The 23,558-nt window shown below is 39.7% G+C and overlaps 1 protein-coding gene across 1 annotated transcript in view; it reads right to left on the bottom strand.

Moving 5' to 3' along the window:
• LOC145785476 (calpain-A-like) overlaps positions 1 to 23,558 on the bottom strand; it is a 39,146-nt gene that overhangs the window by 3,777 nt on the left and 11,811 nt on the right. The window contains exons 5-10 of the mRNA XM_082597124.1: positions 19,269 to 19,400; positions 17,064 to 17,181; positions 16,636 to 16,724; positions 15,172 to 15,345; positions 13,346 to 13,461; positions 5,288 to 5,424 (exon numbers count right to left, since the gene is read on the bottom strand). Coding sequence (XP_082453250.1) covers positions 5,288 to 5,424; positions 13,346 to 13,461; positions 15,172 to 15,345; positions 16,636 to 16,724; positions 17,064 to 17,181; positions 19,269 to 19,400 — 766 coding nt within the window. The remainder of the gene's footprint in view (positions 1 to 5,287; positions 5,425 to 13,345; positions 13,462 to 15,171; positions 15,346 to 16,635; positions 16,725 to 17,063; positions 17,182 to 19,268; positions 19,401 to 23,558) is intronic.

Below are 23,558 nucleotides of genomic sequence, written 5' to 3'. Positions count from 1 at the left end.
ATATCCGTACGTCACTTAGTAAAGCAATTGAAGACACACGTCCTGAAGTGATTAAGATTCTTACTATGTTATTACCAAAACTAGCGGATGGTTTCCAACGCCAGAAAGGGGACATATTTGGATTTGGACTTTCAGATGAGGTATCGGAGATTGCTCTGTCAAGAATGATTTCGGAAAAACTAAAAAGTGCCCCTATACACAATCTGGATTCAGAACGGGCGGTAGGATTCATAAATTATGAACTCAAACAACGAGGCGCCAAGAACTTAAAGTGTGCGTCGACTGTTCAAGTAAAGGCCAACTCACAGGACTTGATAGAATCCAAATCTTCTGGTTCATTCCGAGAATATGGCAGCATTGCAAAGTTTACGATTCCCGTCATAATGAAAGCCTGGGATGAGCAACAGAAGCATTTGCAACAACAGGGCTTCGCCGACAAAGAAATAGCTAATGTAGCACTTGATAAAAGACGAAATAATGATTTAAACGAACTGAAAAAACAAGGCGGTCCTTTTACAAAGGACTCTGTTGTGGATGAGATTCTAAATAGTAGTATAACAGAGATTGAGAAACAGAAGCGGTTATACCTCGAGATCAGATACGCCCATGACACTGCACTCTCAGTTCCAAAACAAAGTGACATTTTTCGTTTATTGAAAGACCATAAAAATTTGCCATCTTCTGTTTATGGAGCCAATCTGAAAGCTTACCTGAGTAATTTGAGTTGCAAAGCTGATGTTACGATGACTGATTTAAATTCTGTTCTTGACGGTATGAATCTAACAAAGAGCTGAATACTGTGTTTTATACTAAATTACATATACGTCATAAGTTTGAAAATATGTTGTTATCAGCTTATGTTTCGTTTGAAATAATCATGAATTCGTATTCTATGCCCCCGAAAACCTATAATTCGACATATTACATGACTATGTTTGGTTAAACTTGATGAAAGTACCCATTCTAAGCGCCATTTTGGCCGCCATATTGGATTACCATTATATTGGATTTTTGGAGGTAATTTCTAATGCCATATTTGAACTCACAGACCCCGAAAACCCCTATAGGAGCACCATAAATACCGCCAAAATACACGTTGTTTGGTGAAAAGGCTTAAAAACTCATATTTTGGTGAATTTATGGATACCCCCTTTTCAGGGGTCATGTGCATGGGGGTTAGGGTGGTGCAATATGATAATTGTTTTCATATTCCGGATTTAGATACTACTCCGCATATTTTAAGCACCGTACCACGTTGCCATCGTGAAATTCGTCAAATAACACACCCCCCCTATTAATAATGATGACTGTATATGATTTGCAGGTTATTAAATCGTATACGTTGCAAAATAACTTATATTTATTTGTTTATGAAGTTTTCCAAGACCTGGAGCCTAGTTCTCTTGACACCTCATTTGCATATTAAGCAATATATATTATTAATACTACAAAAATACTATTAATACCACAAAAAAATACTATTAATAGCACCAAAAAAAAAAAATATTGGAATAAGGACCTTCTGATGATCCCCCTTTTAGGGTGAAAGAGGCTGTAGAGGATTTTAGTGAATTATAACTATATTTGATGTTATTTGCATATTATAAATCTTTCCGAAGTTCGCGTTCGCAACAGCAATTTACTCTCATGTAACTCTGAAACACAATATGGTAACCGCAGCTTTCTAGTGGGGATGCTATAGTTGCAGGAATTGTTTAACTATTTGTAGGCTATCAAAGAAGATAAGAAAGTATCAAAACTTGCTAAAATACATTTTATTTTACTGAACATTTTGACTGAATGCATTATTTTATCCCCATCGCCACTTCCATCGCCACTTAGGCTACATTTAAACCGATGGTTTCAGAAACTTACACGAGATCTCACCCAGCACCGCGTCTGCGTGATAATTCCAACTGAGCAAACGATTTTTCTGACACTGAATTTAATTCTTGTGTTTGCTGATTCAGCATAAGTCAACAATTGAACTTCAATAAGAAATTTTCTTCATTAAACTTGAGCAACATAAAGAATGCAAAATTAAACGAGGATGTTCACCAGGCATTTAGTTAAAACATGATAAGAACGCAGTTAGGCTTAAAGGGATAGGCTACTAAAGGAAAAACCTGACTTAGCGATTTTCCACGTTCTTTGTGTTTAACTTGCTACCATTAAACGATTTTTAATAAAATTTTGCCCCATTGCGGTCTGATCAGCATACCGCGCGTACTTTTGTCAGAGCTTTCAAAACCAGAATCGGCCTGAGCAGCAAAGCGTGCGACTGTACAGTCTACGTCACAAAAGACGAGCAATCAGCTGATCACGCAACAGTTGTTACTGCCGGCGATTTAACTGTAGACTATGTATGTATGTACATTAAAACAATAATAATAATAATAATCGTGTTTTTATTTGCGACCATTGCGATAACATGCAGTACACTGCGATCACAGACATAGGTGGGCAAAGTTACTTTCAAAAGTAACTGAGTTACAGTTACAGTTACTTGGCCAAAATAGTAACTGAGTTACCGTTACAGTTACCGATTTTAAAAAGTAACTAGTTACCGTTACTAGTTACAGTTACTAGTTACTTTCAGTTGCTCACAAATCTGAACATAAAATTCTGCACCTGGCCAGCTCTGCATGCAAGTCCAGGTTAACCGCAATATTTGATATATAGTGTTAGAGCCAACCATGCTAACATAACAGCACAAGTACAAACCAACAAGGTTTTATTTAAAAAAAATACTCAGTGGCTTATATGTTTATTTCCTTTGAGAAATACGAGCATTTCAAAGTGCTCGTCACTCAGGCCTGCCCTTTTGGGCTTTAAAATGTCCCTGCCCAATCGTCGTCGTCGTATGAGCCTCTGGGGCCGAGAGTCCATCCTTTTACCGTCCCAGATTCACGATGTTCCCGGACTACACTGGAAGGCTACTAGAGAGCAGCCAGTCTTTGGTTTCATCATTCATGACACGCAGACCTTCCACTCTGTTAGGTGGCTTGAAGATGTTAGGCTCCAGTCATTGATGATGTCCGCCCTGATAGTTCAATTGGTTAGCGCGTCACTTCTGGAACGAAGAAGCTTCAAGATCAAGCGGCACTGGTTCGACTCTCAGGGCATGCGCTTGAGCAACGCATGTTAAGGACTGCTCTCCATTTAGCGACATCTAATAGATGGAATAATTTCCCGGCAACAAGACTTCAACAATCAGAAACTTCACTCTGTCAATCTCGTTGACCGGGCCTGCGTCAGTGATTTAAAGCCTCTACAAGTAGGCCTATGCGAAACTGCCAGGATTAAGTTATGCAAGAAGCTTTCCCAGTCCGAGGATAAAGATTTATTCAATCAATCAATCAATGATGTGGTCTGCGGTCTGTTCCTCGGCACCACATTCATAGGAGGAGGAAGAGGCCATTTCCCATTGGTGCATGGTTGAACGGAAAAGCCCGACGCCCGTACGGAGACGGTTGAGGCGCACCCATGCCTGTCTTGGTAGTGTCAGGTCGATGGAGCGTGTGTCGGCGACGGGGATGAACGAATAAAGTCTGGTGATGAACAAGTGCTGCAATGAAAATAATATTTTTACTGCAGCACTTGACGGAATAGGAGTGTTATGTTTTTAAAACAGTTTTTTCATCGGTCCAATTGTGAATCTGGATCCGCTTAACTTGTCCTCAGGGTCCGCTTCCAAATACTCGTGTAACAGATTCAACGCGCATTGCTTTCTTTTCTTGGTTTTTGCGTAAAGTGGTGCAAAAAGTCCTACGTGGCTCTACCTACCACCATCCACTTCAGTGTCGCTGCTATAGGCCTACTCCCTTCTTCAGCAGAGCAGTTTGCTTCTTCAATTGCTTGAAGCATGTTCTGTTTTATTTTGGTCTTCAATTCAGCAGTATCGTTAATGATCAGGCATTAAACTCAGATAAGTCTAAATTGTGGGTGGAATGCAGTCGCAAGCTGAAAGTCGCTGTCCTCGAACCAATGACCAAATCTGGTTTGTATTGCTTCCACAAGAACGTCCACCAACGGCAAGCAATCAGCAATGCTGTTGCTGGTTTTAATGTCAGACAATCGTTTTAGAGGCATTGCAAGCGTTACACTAAATGCAATAAATTTCAACTTCTTGAAGGTAACTAAGTAACTGACTACAAGCATCAACAAATTGCTTTTAATCGCTGCGTGTTTCTTGATGCTTATAGTCAGTTAGTTAGTTACCTTCAAGAAGTTGAAATTTACTGCATTTTTATAAATATTTTCAGTTTCCTGATGAGGGCTTAAGTTAAACCGAAAACGTTTGACTGTTAAACTCATTTGTAAATATGTAAAATATATTATTATAATGCTCAACCCTGTTGTATTGTTGTGTCTTGCCTGTCTTTGGTACATATTGATTAATCGCCAAGAACAATTAATTTAGCCAAATCAGTTATCAAAAATCGCCAAAAAAGAGCCAAATCATAAATATGAAGCTAAACGTCTTAAATAATCGCCAGATTTCTGGACTTTAGCGATAAATTCGCCAATATGGCAACCCTTCTCCACCAGACTACAAAACAAAAGTAGAACCGCGCATGCGCAGTGCTGCGCCGATACATCTGCGAGAAAAATGCATTATTGCGCAAAACGCAGCAAACACGCACTAAGCAAGACACAAACACATGTAGAGAAATAAACGGCAATTAAAAACTGAAATTTCAATACAAAAGTAACTTGTAACTGTAACTATTGAAAAAGTGCTAAAATAGGAACTATAGTTACCGCGTTTCGTTACTTTTGGAAAATAGTAACGAAGTTACCGTTACAGTTACTCAAAAAGTAACTAGTTACAGTAACTAGTTACTGCCCACATCTGATCACAGATGCGATACAACAGACGACAGGAAGCAGCGAAGTGACATATAGTCTTCGAGTCAGCTGCTCCCCTTATATTGGCTTGCCATTCGCCGAGTCTTCGCCGAGACACGAGACCAGATTTCAACATCAAAACATCAGACAGTTTGCTCAAAACCTCAGATCTGATGTTAAAACATCAGATGTGGTAACGTGGCTTTTGTTATTGCTGTCTTTTGTGACGTATTCTCGAGCAGTGTTTGCACTTTTTGGTCATTTTGAAAAAAAAAGAAAAAAAAAAAAACATTGGACTTTGGGCCTTGCCAGCGCCATTGAAAACAAATTTTTTTCTGTAATTTTTTTTGAAATGTATTCTTGAATGTTCAGTTTACGCATTTTAATGCTTAATTCCCGTTTGAAAATTTCAGTTAGTATGCTTTTAATGCCGTACCTTGAATAGGTTTAGTCCAAGGTGTAAGTTCTTCAGTCCTTCCTCTCTTTTTTCTCTTCTATACTCTTGCATGAGACCAATCAAAACTGAGCATTTACCTTTCTCTGAAGGATCGTCCTCCTCTTCGTCAAAATCATCTGAACATTGTAAAGTGACTAAGTCAGATTCCAAGAGAATAGTGCAACGAATTAAAAAAAAAGTAACTAATCAAAAGCAGAATATGTTTTCATATCTTTATTCTGCATTGCGGGAAAGCGGACTTGAGCGCTATGCATCGGTGTACGCCTTCCGACGTACACCTGACCCACGCTGCAGCCGACGACAATGTCTGTTTCCGGTTGTCTACTCTACTTACGACTTAAATTTGGTACTACCCATTACTCGAAATCGATCACTGGGTAGAAGCAATTATCGTAAAGTTTCTTGCCCAGAGAAACAACAGCAACAAGTGCAGGTGGCTGGAGTCGAACATGCAGGCTCTCGGCTGCGAGCCCAACGCGCTAACCACTCGGCCACTGCTGCCATATCAACCCCTAAATTGCAGATCACTATCAGAGCAGAATTGCACAAAGTGAAACAATAGTTTTACAAAGTTTTATTTGTTGGTTTATTAATTTTATTATAATCTGAAATTATTTTTTGTATTATTAGGCTATGTAGGCCTAACATTTGAACATTAATCTTGTTTGCAAAAAAGGACCTCAGAGAAAATGAAAAGGCTACCATCAGCGAATGCCGCATTAGCCTCAAGTTGGACGCGGTATGCACAATGAGCAACGAACTTTAAGTGATGTGATGACGAAAAGAATGCACCTAGTGACAGAAAGACGAAAAAGACCAGAAAGAATTTATCAGATAATGACAACAAGAGAAAAGTTTAAACTGTCAATCTCAATGGCGGGTCTTCATCGGTAGCCTATTTCTAAACCACTGCAAGTAGCGCATGTGGATCTTGCAGAATTGCGCAATTGTGTTGAGTTGGCAACAGTGATGGGCATTATCGGCGATAATTTACCGGCGATAAATTTTTATCGCTTATCGTTATCGCTCAATTTTTTTTCAGTTATTGTTTATCGTTATCGCCAAAGGCAGTATTTGATTATCGCTGATAAATTTTATTTCGGATCCACACACAAGTGGAAAGACCATGAAAAGTAATACCAGTTCTTCTTCAGTGCCTGAAGTGTGTGTTCTCAGGTCGTTGTCAGGGGAGGGGGTACGCTCCCCCCTGCAGCGACGGCCTTGACAACACAATAATTTTTAGAGTTGCAAATTGCTGACTTTGCTGTAAACAGCCCTTTAAGCGGAAGGCAAAATACAAAGTTTGGAATTTTTTATGGTATTTTGATTTGATTAAATTATTTTGCCTACTGCACGTAAGCGGCAGTGTAACTCAATTGATAAAAGCATCCAACTGGTATCTGAAGGTATAATTATAAGCACAGCGGTTACCTCAGTGGTTTGATTCTGTATCAAAAGGTTGAAGATTCGATACCCACTGCCGCTGTTGCGATTCTATTCATGCATAACATACAAAAAGTTTTGTCCCTTTACAGTATATTATGTTCGATTTTTCGTCATGTTGATGAAAACAGTTCGTGCTGCATGGGATAGGGCAGCGCTAACTAAGAAGAAAAAAAAATTTATTGTTATCGGACATTATCGGCGATACTTTTATCGTTTATCGCTATCGCTTAACTTTTTTTTGATTTATCGTTTATCATTATCGCTTTGGGTATTTTTCGTTTATCGATTATCGTTATCGCTTAACTGAAAAATGAGTTATCGCGCCCAACACTGGTTGGCAAGGAGGTTTTCTCAGTCCAAACGCAAATAGTCTATTCTCATAATCTCACAATTATGTGCTTCATTTAACTCAGTGCTTCTTAAACTTTTTCAGTTTTGTTCACCCCTAGCATCTATTTCCAGATTTCATTCACCCTTGGACAATGGTGGTCTACTGTGAAGCTAACGTACTTCGAAGATGTCGGTTGGTTTCGCTTTCAAGAACACTTCACAAAGACTAAAGCATCAAACCATTAGTTTTTGAAATTTATAAAAGAATCAAACACTAAAAAATATCGAAATTTATAAAAAACAATTAATTTTGATTAAAAAATGAAAAACTTGGAATTGATTTTGTTTTTGGAAATTCTCACCTGTTCACTGAACAGGTTGAACCCCCGGAATATCCGCCCTGCTCCCAAGTTATCATCCATTACTGACTGTTCAGTGTTCACCCTTATTCACCCCTTTTGGTTGATTCACCCCTGCAAAAATTTTGTTCACCCTGGGGTGAACCATTCACCTGTTTAAGAAACACTGATTTAACTAACCAACTTGTCAGTTTCATATGCAATATAACATGCCCAGCCAGCAAGCCCATATGGGCCCCACATGGGGACCCATATGGGCTGATGTACGGGCCCCATGTGAGCTGCCTATATGGGGCCCATACACATTGTGTCCGCGGGCATCACATTGCCCCCATATAGGCTGCCCATATTTATTTATGGGTTTCATGTGGGTTGCTCACACTCAACCCACAAATCTAATATGGGCTGCCCATATGTAACCCATAAATCTAATACAGGCTGCCCATATGTATATCAAGTATATATATATATAACCGCAGACAGATGCCAAAGCGCTCAAACTGCAAGCAGTGAACTTTGCGCAATGCATAGCAAGGTGCCCCCAGTGAAGTGCTCAATCAGCATAATAGTCCAGTCAAATTAGGTTTTGACCCAGAAAAAAATAGTACAAAGCTGAAATTTTGCCACAAGCATCAGTGCATGGTCTGAAACAAAATATCAAAAATCCGCAAAAATCCACCTTGGGCAAAAAAAATTATGGCAATTTCGAAAAAACAAGGAAATTTATAAAAAAATTATCAAAAATGACCGAATGGCAACATAGGCATGTGACATATCCATTATTTTTTACTGCTAATCCTGTTTTATTGATTCTAGTTTCTCTTTCAATAAGATTGTTTTGAATAAGAGTAAGTTGAGTAATATTCTATTTGAGGTTTGATCTGTTAAATGAATACTGGAACTGCCAAGATTACGTCGCTAGAAGCTACAGGATCATCGTCTTATCTTAGAATCACTGCAGTTACTGCTTCACTTGTCGCATTCGACGTCATTCGACCGCTTGCAAAATGGAATTGAACTTTACAAGCAATATTTGTCAAATGTTTCGCGCACAGCTAAACTGTGGTTGCAATATTTGCAGTATGCTACATTTCTGTTTTGAAATTGTTTATTAGAGCAGAAAGAACTGGCGACTGGAACATGCACCTTGTAGCTACTACACAAATGATAAATCTGTTTGCAGCGACAGGCCACAACAATTATGCCAAATCTAGTCGATTGTATCTACAACTAATGCACGATCTTCCTAAAAGTCATCCATGGCTGTACAATCAATTCATAGCTCATGGACATCATACTGTTAGAAGGTCTGACAAATTTTGATGTGGCATCTCCACAGACCTTGCGATAGAACAGATCTTGATGAGAACCCTAAAAAGCCGAGGTGGACTGACACGGGGACGTAGATTTACAGAAGCGGTTAGGATTTTATGGATCTATAGTATGCACCGGTGTGCTGGAATCCATCACTCCATGAGTGATTTTACTGAACTGCACGTGGCCACCAGTGAACAACACGCTGAAATGGGAGTCAGCAGAATTAAACGTGATTCTGAAGACATTAGCAAAATGATCACGTGGTTACAGAATCACAACCCATTATCCGATACCCGATACATAATCACAACCCGATACCACTGACCCGGCTCTACGATCCTTGTCATCTGCACAAGCATCAGATGAGAAAGACGGCATTAATTGCGACATTGTGGAAGAGGTTGGAATCATGATGCAGAAGAAAATGGACAACAAGTCTTACACGGAAATGTCCTTTAAGCGAGCTGACCAAGTAAGGACTCTGGAGAATCTTCGAAAAGGAACAAAAATTGCACCATACACATACACATGACACCATACACATAGATCCGATGCTGCTGTTTTCCAGATTGTTGATTCAAGTTGAAAGGAGTGACATTATTAAGTCCCTTTTTGTTATGAGATAGCTCCTATACCAACTTCTCTGTTCAAGGATGACATGATGAGAAAAGGAAAGAAATCATCACTTGCCTCCGTTCTAAAAGAAGGTGTGCCACCAGTAGAGCTTCCGAGTTAACAGATGCCAAATTTGTTATAGATGGAGGGCGGCGCATTATTGCATCGTGTCTATTGGAAAGCAGCTTCTTCATACAAGGAAGTTGTAAGTGAGTATGTGGGATATATGAAAAATAATTATGGAGGTGGTTCTACTGTTGTCTTTGATGGATACGCAGCTTCAACGAAGGATCACGAGCACATCCGTAGAGAAGGTGGACAAACAGCTGCTTACACAAAGATTGCAGAACATCTCATCGTTCCAGATAACCAGCAGGCTTTTCTAAAAAATGACTCAAACAAGACTCAGTTCATAGCAATGTTGATGAAAGGTCTGGAACAACATGGTTATGATGTGTACCAAAGTGACAATGATGCAGACACCATGATAGCGAAACAAGGATTAACACTCTGTACTGCCGGACATAACACAGTGGTTGTTTCAGATGACACTGACATTCTTGTATTGCTCATTCACCACTGGGATGGGCAGGATATACTACATGACATATATTTTTTCTCACACGCAACAAAAAAGTCGAAAGTTGGTTTGCAGATGTTCCGAATTCCTGACATTGCGGAAAGCATAGGTCAACAAATAGTAAAAAACATCTTATTTCTGCATGCATGGAGTGGTTGTGACACCACCTCGGCTACATTTGGACATGGAAAAGTGGCACTCCTGAAACATCTAAAAAGTAAAGAGGAGATCAGATCAATAAGCCAGCTTTTCTATTCAACAAACGCTAACGTAGAAGAAATTTCAACTGCAGGTCAGAAGTTGTTTGTCTTAATGTATGGTGGTAAGGACGAGAAACTCTGTGAGCTACGATACAATCGCTACATGTCTGCAGTCGCTTCTTCAATTGTTGGTGTTCGTCCAGAGAAGTTACCGCCAACAGAATGTGCTGCCAAGTATCATGCACAGCGGGTGCATCTACAGGTCTTGCAATGGAAGCATCCTATCCCTGCTACGGTCATCAATCCTGAAAACTGGGGATGGAAGATTGTATGTGGAAAATACTTTCCTATCATGACGGACATGGAACCAGCACCTCCAGAGTTGTTGAACATTATTAGGTGTAAATGCAAGAAAGGGTGCAATGCAGCATGTTCCTGCAAGAGGAATGGACTGAAGTGTGTTTCAGCCTGTACCTTTTGTACAGGAATGTGTAAAAATATTGAGCCTCTTTCACTTGAATCAGAAGAATGCGAAAACACTACTACTCCTGTTAAGATACACAGAAATATATTTGATATCTTTAATGTGTAAGACGAAAATATTTGCTGTCCTATTAGTTTAATGCAGGGATCACCAAACTACGGCCCGCGGGCCCGAACCGGCCCGCAAACTGATTTCATCTGGCCCGCCACGTGCTGCGGAAATAACAGCAGCACTACTGTTAAGGGAAAAAGTTACCAGATTTTTTGTAAAGGACTGACGTTGCTGTTTATCATTAGGCCACCACAAATGGGGACAGCCTAGGCCAAATTTGGAAAGATGTAATGTTTTTTCAAGAGCACGATGCCCTGTAGTGTATCGCAGCAGGGGATAACTTTTCCAGCAACCTTTCGATTTTTATCACAACTTTGCTATTCCACCGCTGACTTTGTTATTTATTGTGTTCAATTCAAGTCAATGGAGATTCTACATACAGTAGGCTACTTGTATATCTTTTCGCAATTTGCATCCGGCCCGCAGTCGTTAATCTCGTAGCAATCCGGCCCTCAGAGAAAGTTTGGTAACCCCTGTTTTAATGTATAGGCTTTTTATGTTGAAAGGACCATACCTCGTTGAAATAACTTCATTTTGACCTAAATTTATCCTTATTGTATTTGCCTCATCATTAGCTTCAATTTCATATATCACTTGCCTATATTTCCATTCAGTTATTTTTGATAATTTTTTTATAAATTTTGTTTTTTCAAAAATCCCATAATTTTTTTTGCCCAAGGTGGATTTTTGCGGATTTTTGATATTTTGTTTCAGACCATGCACTGATGCTTGTGGCAAAATTTTAGCTTTGTACTATTTTTTTCCGGGTTTTCCAGTTTTTTTGGTTAATTTGACTGGACTATAAGCCAAGAGCGTCACTTACTGCAGACAGTGCACACCGTTTACACTGGAGTGGCCATGAAGGTATATAGCTTCATGTGATATTTTCCTATTTGTGGTACGTAAGCACCAAAAATAGTACTACTGCAAACCTTGCCAAAGTGCTCCAACAGCAAGCAGTGAGCTTTGCGCAATGCATAGCAAGGTGCCCCCAGTAATTTTGCTTGTTCAATTTCATTTTGTGTTTGTTTAAAAGATCAATAAAAGTCGTTTGAGACAACTAAAAAATCTCAAAGTCTAGAGAAATGCTGATCGAGGTGTATATCATATTAGTATGGGTTGCCCACAAACCTTTGAATCACTGTGTGGGTAGCCCATGATCTGCCCATAAAAAATGTGGGCAGTCCATGGTCTGCCCATAAAAAATGTGGGCAGCCCATGGCCTGCCCATGAAAAATATGGGCAGCCCATGGTCTGCCCATAAATAATGTGGGCAGCCCATGGTCTGCCCTTAAAAAATGTGGGCAGCCCATGTTCTGCCCATAAAAAATGTGGGCAGCCCATGGTCTGCCCATAAACAAAGTGGGCAGCCCATGGTCTGCCTATAAACAAAGTGGGAAGCCCATCAATACTTCATGCTTAGCCCATGATCAATAATTTTATGTGGCTAAATTTAATAAAATGCATTTATATGATCACGCATTTGAAGATTGGAAGTTTTATATTCCACCTTGTCATTTAGCAACACATTCTGCAAGAAAGCCCATATTGGGCACATATGGCAAAAACACAAAAACCCACATAGAACCCACATGCCCACAAGCCCATTAAAATAGTATATGGGGCCCATATGGGCTTGCTGGCTGGGTGTTCAGTTGGAAAACTGATTAATCTCTGCTTGCTTCTTGGAACTTTGTGTTTAGGCCTAGCCTACGTTATCTTAAATATGTTTTTTTGTGCGAAAATGTTGAAACGTTTTAACGTTTTGTTTTTTTCTCTTGTATTTTAAATGGCAAAATCGTCTTTTCCGTAGGGTGGCAAGTTACTGCAGGGTGCGGCAGAAAAACCTACCACATTTCAAATTGTTACTGTACCAAAGCTGTAGCAGTCTGACAAGAGGTTGAATTAAAATTTTGCAGAAAAGGAATTACCATTTGTGTTTCAGGTTTTAGTTTTTATAAGTAAATAATGTTTTGTGCAAATTTTTAAAATTTTGTATCTGTATGTAAAATGGCCTGGACTGGAGAACAGTGAACACTGTGCATTTATTGTGGAAGATTTCATTAGAAATGGGGAATCTGTGACTCGAACGCTAAGAAATTTAATTTTAAGACTCTGGGTCAAAAATTTCATAGGTAGCCTACGGGTTTAGCACTAAAGCGAAAGCCACCTGGAAGGCCTCGAAGTGTTCGCACTCCAACAAACATCCTTGCTGTAAAAGAGTCAATTTTGCAATCTCCCAGTCGTTCAGCTTGCAAGCACGCCTCGGCATTGAGGCTTTTTAGCGAAATGAGCGAAATACATCAAATGGTAACCTTTCGACTTTGAGATGAGACAATAAATGTTTTGATTGCTTATAAATTTGTTTCTTTTTCCTAGTTTGAAATGTGGTAGGTTTTTCTGCCGCACCCTGTAGTAGACCGTATGGTCGTCTCGTTGTCTCCCTGTCGGTATGAGAACTTTTGTAACTTTTACATTGTGTATATTACTTGCATATTTCAAACATGTAGGCCTACTATGTTCCTGTTACTAACAAATAAACCATTGATTGATTGATTGAACTTTTTCTGTTTTGGACAAGCTTCTATTACTAACCTGGCTCTTTCAGTTCCAGATAGTACTGAGGGTTTGTGATGTAAGAAACCACATTATTCCTACTCCCCCCTGCGTTATCAAAGACCCAGTCTCCATGAATGTACGATACATACCATCTGAAATATTTTACCAATACAAATCTAAGAGGTTTGCATCTTCTTCAATTTAATTATGTTCAATATAAAATATTAAACTATGTAACAGGTGAGTATAGCCTATAAAGGTAGGTGCTTTAACGTATTCCACTGCACCAAAACAGTAACGCAATCATGCGTGACATGTGACATCACTGATGTTTGAAACCAACCACCTGATTGCAGCCAAAGATTCTTTTTGCAGTCACTTCAGTTACAGAAGAAAAATAAGTAAAGACCGGAGGTGGAAATCGAACCCAAGCAATCGAAATGACTATATCTCCCAAAGCCCAAACTCTGATCCACTATGGTGACTACGCTACGCTATAGTGACGGCAATTCGTTCACTTAGTCTAGTTTATATCAAAAAACTTTCGAAAAGAACGCTAACAATATCACTTGCTGAGTCACATGACTGCAATCAGCTGATTCGCTAGGAATCGTAGACTATGTCACGCATGATTGCGTTACTGCTTTGGTGCAGTGGAATACGTTAAAGTGCCTACCGAGTATAGGTTACAGATACGGTTGCCAGGTGCCCTAAAATTCGGACAAAAAACGATTGATTGACCTAATTTCATATACTGTGTCCGACGGCTAACAAGTCATTCGGACATTTGTTTTTATGAAATAGTTCAATTTCCTGTGATATTAGTGAAGTTTTGGACAATAAATAAAGCATTTATTTTCATTATTTGTTCTAAAATGTCCGAATTTCAAACTAACACTCTTCGAGTTCCTCCAGGATTACCTGGAAACTCTGGTTGCAGAAACAGGAAATGTAAACTAATTGTTGCTTACATTACATCACATGTTGTTATTGCTAGATACCAGACCTTGGAAGATGATTGAGCTGCATGACAATACAATAGACTACCATAGGTTATGTCGAAAACAAAAATTGGAACATCATATTGTATGGCAGAAAAATATAAATTTTTTTCATTGGAGAAACATGTTGGACACAATTTTACCAATGGAGTAAATTTCAGCAGTTCTTTGACTTGCAAAATATGTTCAAGTTTTAACTACACTTTATGATACCTATTCGCTGAAGTTTCGACCATAACCCTATCTTAATACGAGCTGTTTTCGTACGCGGAAAGCACGTCACGGGCTATCTTAGCCCCGTGCTAATTAATCGCTAATAACGGGAGCTATGAAAATCACAGAACCAAAATATTTAACAAGGTAATAGCCATGTGTATTGTGCGTATAGAAATTAAATTTTTACTCAACAAATTTTTTGAAATAAAGTGTTTGAGAAGAAAAAACTTCAGAAAGTCGGTTTCTATTCTAATTTCCCGAAAATAGCTTCAATATTGAAATTTTTGAATTATAACTAAACTAAACAAAAAAATTACATTTGCTCATTAATATAAGGTATTTTTAAACGTTTCTACACTTCAAAGTAATTGCACTACCATTTATATTGCACTAACATTAACATATATATAACTAACATTGCACGAAAATGTCTAGTCACCTGAGACGAAATGCTTATTGTGAAGGGCAGGAAGGTAGAAAAATGACCAGTTTAGGTGTAGAAAATTCGCAAATAATAAAAACTAAAAGTCAAGAAATTTCACATTTCTAGCATATTTCCTTCTGTGAAATGTTTCACTAATAGAGTGGGGCGTCCTCATAAAACCCCGTGTCGTATTAAGATAGGGTTAAATCGCAAAGAATCACCTGTCTCCAACCGGAGCACCGTCCTCGTCAAAATCTGGCCCGATAGAACAGATTGTGACGTCGCTGAAGTAACGAATAAAGTCGTCAAAGGCCATCCACCACTCTCCATCGTCTTTGTTGGTGTAACCCAGTTTTTGTTTAGTCCAACTATCCACTGCTTCCCACTTCTTTGATCTATGACAACATAATCGCATGAAGTATGAGATTACTGACCACACAGCGCAAATACTAGGCTGCAGTGCTTTAACTCGGGAAGCCAGAATGCTAAATAAGGAAGTCAACTTTACTGGTCAATTGACACAATGTTATCCAGGTTGCTGTCATTCGGGAATTGCTTTCGCTTTTCAGGTTGCTATAAGCAGTGGTAGTTGGAAAGAGATAATTATCGAAATGTCTCATTGCGGGAATTTGGAGGTCTTGTTATTGGTATAAATCGAATCACTGTCGCTATGATTAGTTCTTAGATACACGGTCTTTCTGATGGCAAGGCTATAACCAACTCGTTCAAGGTGATTCTTTCATTTCTGGATTTGTGCCAGCAGGTCAGTTTTTACCAACCACAAAAAAGACATTATCAGCGTTTGCAGCATTAAAGGATGGCTTATACAAGTCACGATTTGAATGGTTCCCATTTGAATGGTTCCCATGGTTCCCATTCTATAAATAGTGTAATAACGGTATTGTCTATTGATAAACACAGGGGGATATTTTAAAGTTTTGTAAAAAATTGACAGTAGCTCCCAAGTTACATATCTGGTTCACGTATAGCATCCTGCACTATCTTATTGTGTTGTTCAGGAACACGATGTTTATGAAAAGCCCACCAATGACTTAGTATTGAATGTGGTCGGAATCCACAGAATAATTGCGTGGAAGTAAGTAAATCCTATTATAATAGACTATCATCAATCAATCAATCTATTTTTCATCATTAACGCGTCCGGGACGAAAAAGGTACTACTAACTACAAAAATCGATATAGACCTATACCAGCACGTTAATGAACGGGAAAAGGTGGCAAAACCTTGAAAGGTTTAAAACGTGCCTGAATGAAAAATTATGTAGTAGGCTATATATCAGTAGTTAGCACGGCCACAAAACCCAAAAAACAAATAGAAAAAAATAAAACAAAACAGAGGGAAGCACACATCTAATAATGAATGACAGCCTAATGAAAAGTGTTGTGGATTGAATTTGCCAGTTCCAATATTGATGTGAATGAGCAGTCATAATAATAATAGGATGGAGAAAGAAAACTCGACATAAAAGAAACCAATCCTCAGGCAAAAGCCCGTTTCGATTTGGCCCAGGAGAGCAGGTGTTGAGCTCTTTCTATGGTCAGACTGCACATCACACAGTAGCCTATAAGACGATTGAGGTTTGATATCCAGTTTAAGTTATTGTTTCTTGTCCTGGTGGGTGATGGAATGGATGAGCTGGTAGATGATGATGTTGACTACTCACCCATCGCACCAGTCCCCTTTCCACTCTGCATAGTTTCCCCAAGGGTTTCTGACTTTGACTAGATTCACTTTCCCTCCGTCGTATTTAATCTGGCCAAACATGTTGAAGTTTAGTTTTGGTCCATGGCCTACGCTTTTTGTTAGCTTTGGCCTAAATGTAGCCTATTCAAGTATTCATGCTCTAAATTTTAACTTGTATTCATGATCGACCTTCTTCTGTTTGCCCACACAAGAGGTAGGCTATGCTAAGCTGTAAACCGAATATTATTTCAGCAGTTCTCGGCAAGGATTTATTGTAAATGACTGTCGTTTGGTAAAGTAAAAATATTAACCTCATTACCACTTTAATCGTTCAAACATATTTTCCTAACCTTCAAGCAACCTTCCATTAATTGTGTATCTGATATTAGTAACCTTTATGTTACTCACTTTCGATGCCTTCAGAATGGAATAAGCGTGTGCGTTAATCAATCCCGTCTTTTTGTCTCTAGTGTTGCCAGAATCTCCACCGATTCCACCGCAGACAAAGCTATTGTGACGTAACGCTCTGAATAGAATGCAACACAATTGAGTTGCAGTTAGTACGTTATGCACTACTTGACAGCAACGTAGCCAGGAGATGGAGGGGCACAATCTGCTCAACTTTGAAGTACTAACAAAACTAACAAAACCAGGTGTTCTTTTATCAAGTCTTCTAAATTTAGTTAATACGCCACAGATTGACACATCCTTGTGCGACGGAGTTGTACATTAAAAGGTCTCGATTGCTACATTGGGTGGAAAGCTGGATCACACAAAGCGGATGGTCTGCTGTTTGGGCCTTGGCGTCACAGATATATATGTAGCTAGGCCCGTGTTGTAGCCCCACTTTACCATTGCAGATTTAGTACGGCCACCACCGGTTCAGAGCCGATTCAAGGTTTTCCTCTTCAACCAGGGGCGTTTTCTCCTGGGGGAAGGGACTCTGATGGTGGAGCCTTCATTTCCGCGTATTTTAGGTCACTTTCGAGCCATCAAGGTCAGCTTCGAGGCCATTGTAAACCAAGCGTTGATTAAAATAGGTTTTGTAATAAAAATTTAGGGTAGAAAAAATAAACAAACGGTGGAATATTTGACCTTATAGGTCGGTGTGTGAAAGCTAGATCCCATTATCTTGGCCCTGTAAAATCATTTAAGAACGGCGTGATGACATCATTAGCTACGTCATTGCTCTCGGTTACTAAATCACATAACAACCTTATTGAAACCTTCATAATTTGGGAAATTTAAAAGTCCAAACGCAGGAACTTATAGCAAAGTGCATTTCAGCTTTAGCCTATATATAGATCCTATCAAGCCCGCAACCAGGGGGGGGGGCATTGGGGGCATTTGCCCCCCCAAAAATTTTTTGAAAAATTTTTAAGCGTTCTATGCAGTATGAAATGTACTATGAATAGACGTACGTCGTACACGTACAGCCATACGAAGATTTCATGAGCATTTTAAAACAGCTGCCCAAATTCAACTCATTGTACCTAGAAATGTCGCTTCAACAATAGGCCTAGTGACATTGACAATACAGTACAATTTTACAAAGGAGACATTGACTGCGAAGCCATGATAGATGAACTTGCCAGGTGGAAAATTAAGTGGAAACGAATTCATGAAAGTGACAGGCCAGCAAGTGCGATTGATGCGGTGTCAGCAATAAAATCCCAAAAAGAGTTTTATCCAAACATTTACAAACTCTTGATAATTTTGGCTACACTTCCAGTCACAACTGCTTCTGCAGAAAGAACATTTAGCTGTCTACGACGCTTGAAAAGTTACCTTAGAAGCACTATGGGGCAGGACAGGCTTTCTGGACTAGCTCTCATGCAAATCCATCGTACTGAAATTCCAAGCGCGGAATTGGTGTTAAACAAACTTGCCAAATCAAGTAGAAAGTTAGACATTATGCTCTAAATTAAAATGTCATTTTGCATTTGCAAAGTCAACTTCTTTGGGCCTACAAACATAAAAACTTGTTGAGCCAACAAAATGTTTCAGGATTGTAATTTGTAATTACCGTGTTGAGTTTATTCATATGTATCTGTTTGTTTATGTTGATGTAAATAATAATATATGATTATATGTTATTGATTCATTTATGATTCCAGTCGTGCCAATGCAGTTCGTAGCCTACAAATGTTGTATTTTATTTGTAATCGACTGAACACATTACTGTATTATCGTAATTTTCTTCCTTGGGTAGTCATAGCTAAATGAGAAAAGGTTACAAAGGCTAGTTTCCTTTAATGCTGTACTAAACAAAAACGTGATTGACATAGGTTATGACCACTGAACCGTAACATGGTAGTGCCACACACTCTTGTCCCTTATCAATGGGCGTGGACATTAACATAAAAATGTCACAATGCATCATTTTAATGTTTGTTCTTTGATAAAAATTAATGCTCCCCCCGAAAATATTTGCTGGTTGCGGGCCTGGTTCCTATGTCACAAAATGTGAAATGCGGCGAATTATAAACGGTCTGCACTGCGGAAATGAAATTTAGAAGAAAACATTGATCACAGTTGCCTACAAAAACACAAACTAGAGTGAGCCTGTTTTAGCACAAGATATAATTCAATGGTGATGTAACAATCACAAACTTGTTAAGAGTTCGAAAGAGATGGCTCGGTGCTTTATCACCGAGTTGTATGGTGACAGCAATCCCTCCTGTGAGATCCTCCATACCATCCTGAGTGAATCCGCCTTCAATTGCTTGGTAGGAGTGATGCAGTCTGAAATGTGATCAACAATCTATAGATTTAAATTTAGTACACCTCTGATAAACCTAATTTATCTGAGTACTGAAGGGTGCTCATCCGGACAATTATCGTTTCTGGCACTAGTTACAACGTTTTGAACGCTACAACTAGTGCTAGAAATGAACCTAATTTATGTCAATGAAACAAATTAAAGTACGGTGGTAGCCTACATCACTTATCCACCCCACTGTGTAGCCTATAAACCGAAAGATGTCTTTAAAAGCGGAAAATTAAACTATTTTATTGACTTTTTTATGAACACCTGTGCAAATTCACTTCCTGCTGTTTTCACGTTTTCGATCAACAATGTAACAAATGACTCGCGCATTTTCATCAGTGACGTAGCCAGAGAGAAAATTTTTGAGATGAGAAGAACTTTCTTGGAAGATTAATGTTTTTAATGTGTGTTATAGTCGTCATTTTATTTACGTTGAATATATGTAACTCGTGACCAGCGTCACTACATAATCACAGTTCAGCGTTTTCTGGTACAGACGTTGGAATTGATTACTACCGCACTGCGCGTGTAATCAATTGAGCGTTCTGTACCACGTTCCTTAGTTGATTGTTTTGCGTTTCTTTCTTACTATATATTGCGTTGCTTTTATACACTGAATCAGTAAGTAACAAGAGGTAAATGGTTTTCTCACTTGGTTGGCTATCGCTACAATTATTATTGTTTATTTTATATTAAACGTCTGGAAATACAACAGACATTTAACTGGCGTCGCCGGCAGGATCTTTACAGAATTTCTACAGGATTTTAGAAACATGGAGAAACTGATCGAAGTCCTGCAACAACAAATTGCCAACCAAGAACGCCAGACGAAGGAGCAAATTGCCAGACAAGAAGAACGTCACCGAGAACAAGAACAACGTCACCAAGAACAAGAACAACGTCACCAAGATCAGACGAAACTACTCATGGAGCAACTACGAGAAATGCGAGCCCAAACTTCAAGACCACAACCAACAACAATACAACAGCAGGTATCTTTACCTAAGTTCGTAACGTTCGATGCCACCACTGAACTGTGGGCAGACTATTGGAAGAGGTTTAACACCTTTGTAGCAGCACATTCAGTCGCACAAGACAAAATGCCGCAGGTTTTTCTCACCAATCAATCACCTACAATCTACAAAATGTTCAAGAACTAGCCATCCGCATACGCCAGGCAGTTGCCACCTGTGACTTCTCGTCCATTTCAAATCCATTGGACGAAGCTTTACGTACTCGTTTTATTTGTTCAATAGGTAACGAGGCGGTGCTTAAGGCGTTATTCAAAATCAGAGCTGATGAACTTACTTTCAAACGTGCGGTGGAGGTTGCATCAGAAACCGAAGAGGCAGCCAAGGTGGCCAAAGAAACTGTTTACGGCACTCCACCAGTAACAGTTGTGAAAGTAAGGACCATCAGCAAACCTCCAAAAACTAGGCAACTTACAGGTACTTTCTTTTCTTCTAAAAATAAAGAATGCTATCGCTGTGGTAATTCCAACCATAACGCCAATGACTGTAGGTTTAAGAAAGCCACTTGCCATTTCTGCAATATTATGGGACACTTACAGAGTGTTTGTGGAAAGAAAGCTAGACAGTTCAAACCTTCTAAGGTAAATTGTATCGAGGAAATTAACATGCTTTCTAGTTCTTGCAGAAAACCTCGAAATTCAAAGTTGGAAGTACCGATCTCCATTAATTCGGTAACCACACACTTAGAACTGGACACTGCTACAAATGGAAATTTCCTTTCCAACGACGTCTGGACTCGGGTAGGCGCACCTCAATTGCAAGCACCAGTGTCGCAGTTCCAATCTGCTACCAAGCATCTAGTACCAATCACGGGTTCTTTCACGGCCCAGGTAACTTGTCCTTCCACGGGAAGGTCAGATAATATTCCTTTTGTAGTCACGACAGTCAAAGGACTGAACTTGCTAGGTCGTGATGCAATTTCGTCTTTAGGAATTTCTATCGATAAATTCCTTCTGTCTAACTATTCTACTTTACAGAGTATCCAGTCATACGACAAGCCTGATAAGAGTCTGGAGAAAGCATGCTCCCTCTTATGTGATGAGTTCAAAGATGTTTTTAAGCCTGAACTCGGGTGCTTACGAGATTATAAACTAGACATAGATTTTAAGTCTGATGCTAAACCTGTTTTTCTCAAACCTAGGCCTGTACCTTTCGCGCTAAAGGAGGACTTAGCACAAGCCTATGATTCGGGCATTGCACGTGGTGTATGGACACCAGTTCAGTTTTGCGATTGGGGCACGCACCGGTTGTTCCAGTCCGTAAGCCTTCAAACTCTTCAGGAGCGAAGGCCAAGTTATGCATATGTGGCGATTATTCAGTCACGGTGAACCCTTCCCTGGAGACCCATCGTCACCCGTTACCCTTACCAGAAGACTTAATGCAAAAGTTGGGTGGTGGGTACGGTTTCAGCAAGATAGACTTGGCTGATGCCTACAATCAGATTCGACTTGGTCCTGACAGTCGAAAACGACTCGCATTAAGCACTCACCGTGGCGTACTTTTACAAAATGTTTTACCTTTTGGCATATCTTCTGCTCCAGGTTATTTTCAGAAGATCATGGACGACCTTACAGCCGACCTTCCAGGGGTTGCAGTCTACCTAGACGACATTCTTGTCAGTGGCACTACTGCTGAGGAGCATCTTCAGAATCTTAGACGGCTCCTCGATCGACTTCACTCAAAAGGCCTGAGGTGTAGGAAAGACAAGTGTAAGTTTGCACAACCTCAGGTAGAGTATCTCGGACACATTTTGTCCAGGCAGGGCATCTCCAAAGGTCCCAAGGTAAACGCCGTACTGGAGATGTCTGCCCCCACTGACGTATCTTCTCTTCGTTCGTTTTTAGGTTCCTTACAATTTTATTCGAAGTTTCTACCGTTGAACGCTTCTACTGTAGCAGAACCCCTATACCATCTCACGAAAAAGGACATTCCTTGGAGATGGGGAAAACAAGAGGAAAACTCTTTTGCTCAGCTGAAGCATCATCTATCTACTGATGAGGTTCTTACACATTTCAATGCGTCACTTCCGGTAGGTATCGCATGTGATGCTTCTAGTGTGGGCATTGGTGCTACTTTGTTTCACCGTTACCCAGATGGCACAGAACGGCCTATAGCAAACATTTCAAAAGTATTAACAGCCTCTCAGAGAAACTATAGTCAAATTCAGAAAGAGGCTTTGTCGATAATTTTTGCGCTAAAGAAATTCTATCAATATCTTTTTGGTAGATCATTCATTTTGGTCACAGATCATAAACCATTGCTTAGTCTTTTTGGCCCGACCAAATCGACACCTTCTTTGGCAGTAAATCGTTTGGCTCGTTGGGCACTCTTTTTGTCGCAATTTACATACCCTATTGAGTACAGGAAGACAAAGGATCATCAAAACGCTGATGCTTTGAGTCGCTTACCAGCAGGAGGAGATAAAGTCTTCGATAAAGAGGAAAGTGCGGATGACTTTGATATCGTCTGCGCTATCGATGCTTTGGATTTGCAGGTCCAGACCCCAAATGCCGCCTCACTGCGTAAAGAATCTTCTAAAGATCCTATCATTTCCACGGTAATGCGTTTCATTCATGAAGGATGGCCGGCTAAGTCTTCTCCACAAGACCCGGTCGAACCGTTCCGTAAGTACGCAGACTCTCTTTCTACTTGTTACGGATGTCTACTTTACGGTTCCAGAGTGGTCATCCCTTCCAAACTTCGTCCTTCCGTCCTTCAGTTGCTTCATGAAGGACATTTCGGCATTGAGAGAATGAAGCAGTTGGCAAGGACGTCCGTCTACTGGCCAAACATCAATCGAGACATAGCGGAACTTTGTCACAAGTGCAGTACCTGTGGCGAATATCAACCGCAATCTAAAACCCAGGTCCAATCATGGACGGTTCCAGAAGCACCGTGGAGTCGCTTGCACATAGATTATGCGGTAGAATTCATGGGTTACCATTGGTTACTCAGCATTGATGCTTTTTCTAAATACCCATGTATTCATGCTTCTACTTCCTTATCGTCAACAGCTACTATCAACCTGCTAGAAGAAGATTTTGCTCATTTCGGCTATCCCCATACTATAGTTACCGATAATGCTACTACTTTTAAATCCAC

This window comes from Aplidium turbinatum, chromosome 16 (assembly GCF_918807975.1).
Source record: "Aplidium turbinatum chromosome 16, kaAplTurb1.1, whole genome shotgun sequence".
Lineage (NCBI taxonomy): Eukaryota > Metazoa > Chordata > Ascidiacea > Aplousobranchia > Polyclinidae > Aplidium > Aplidium turbinatum.
This window is presented reverse-complemented; position numbering and strand designations above follow the sequence as displayed.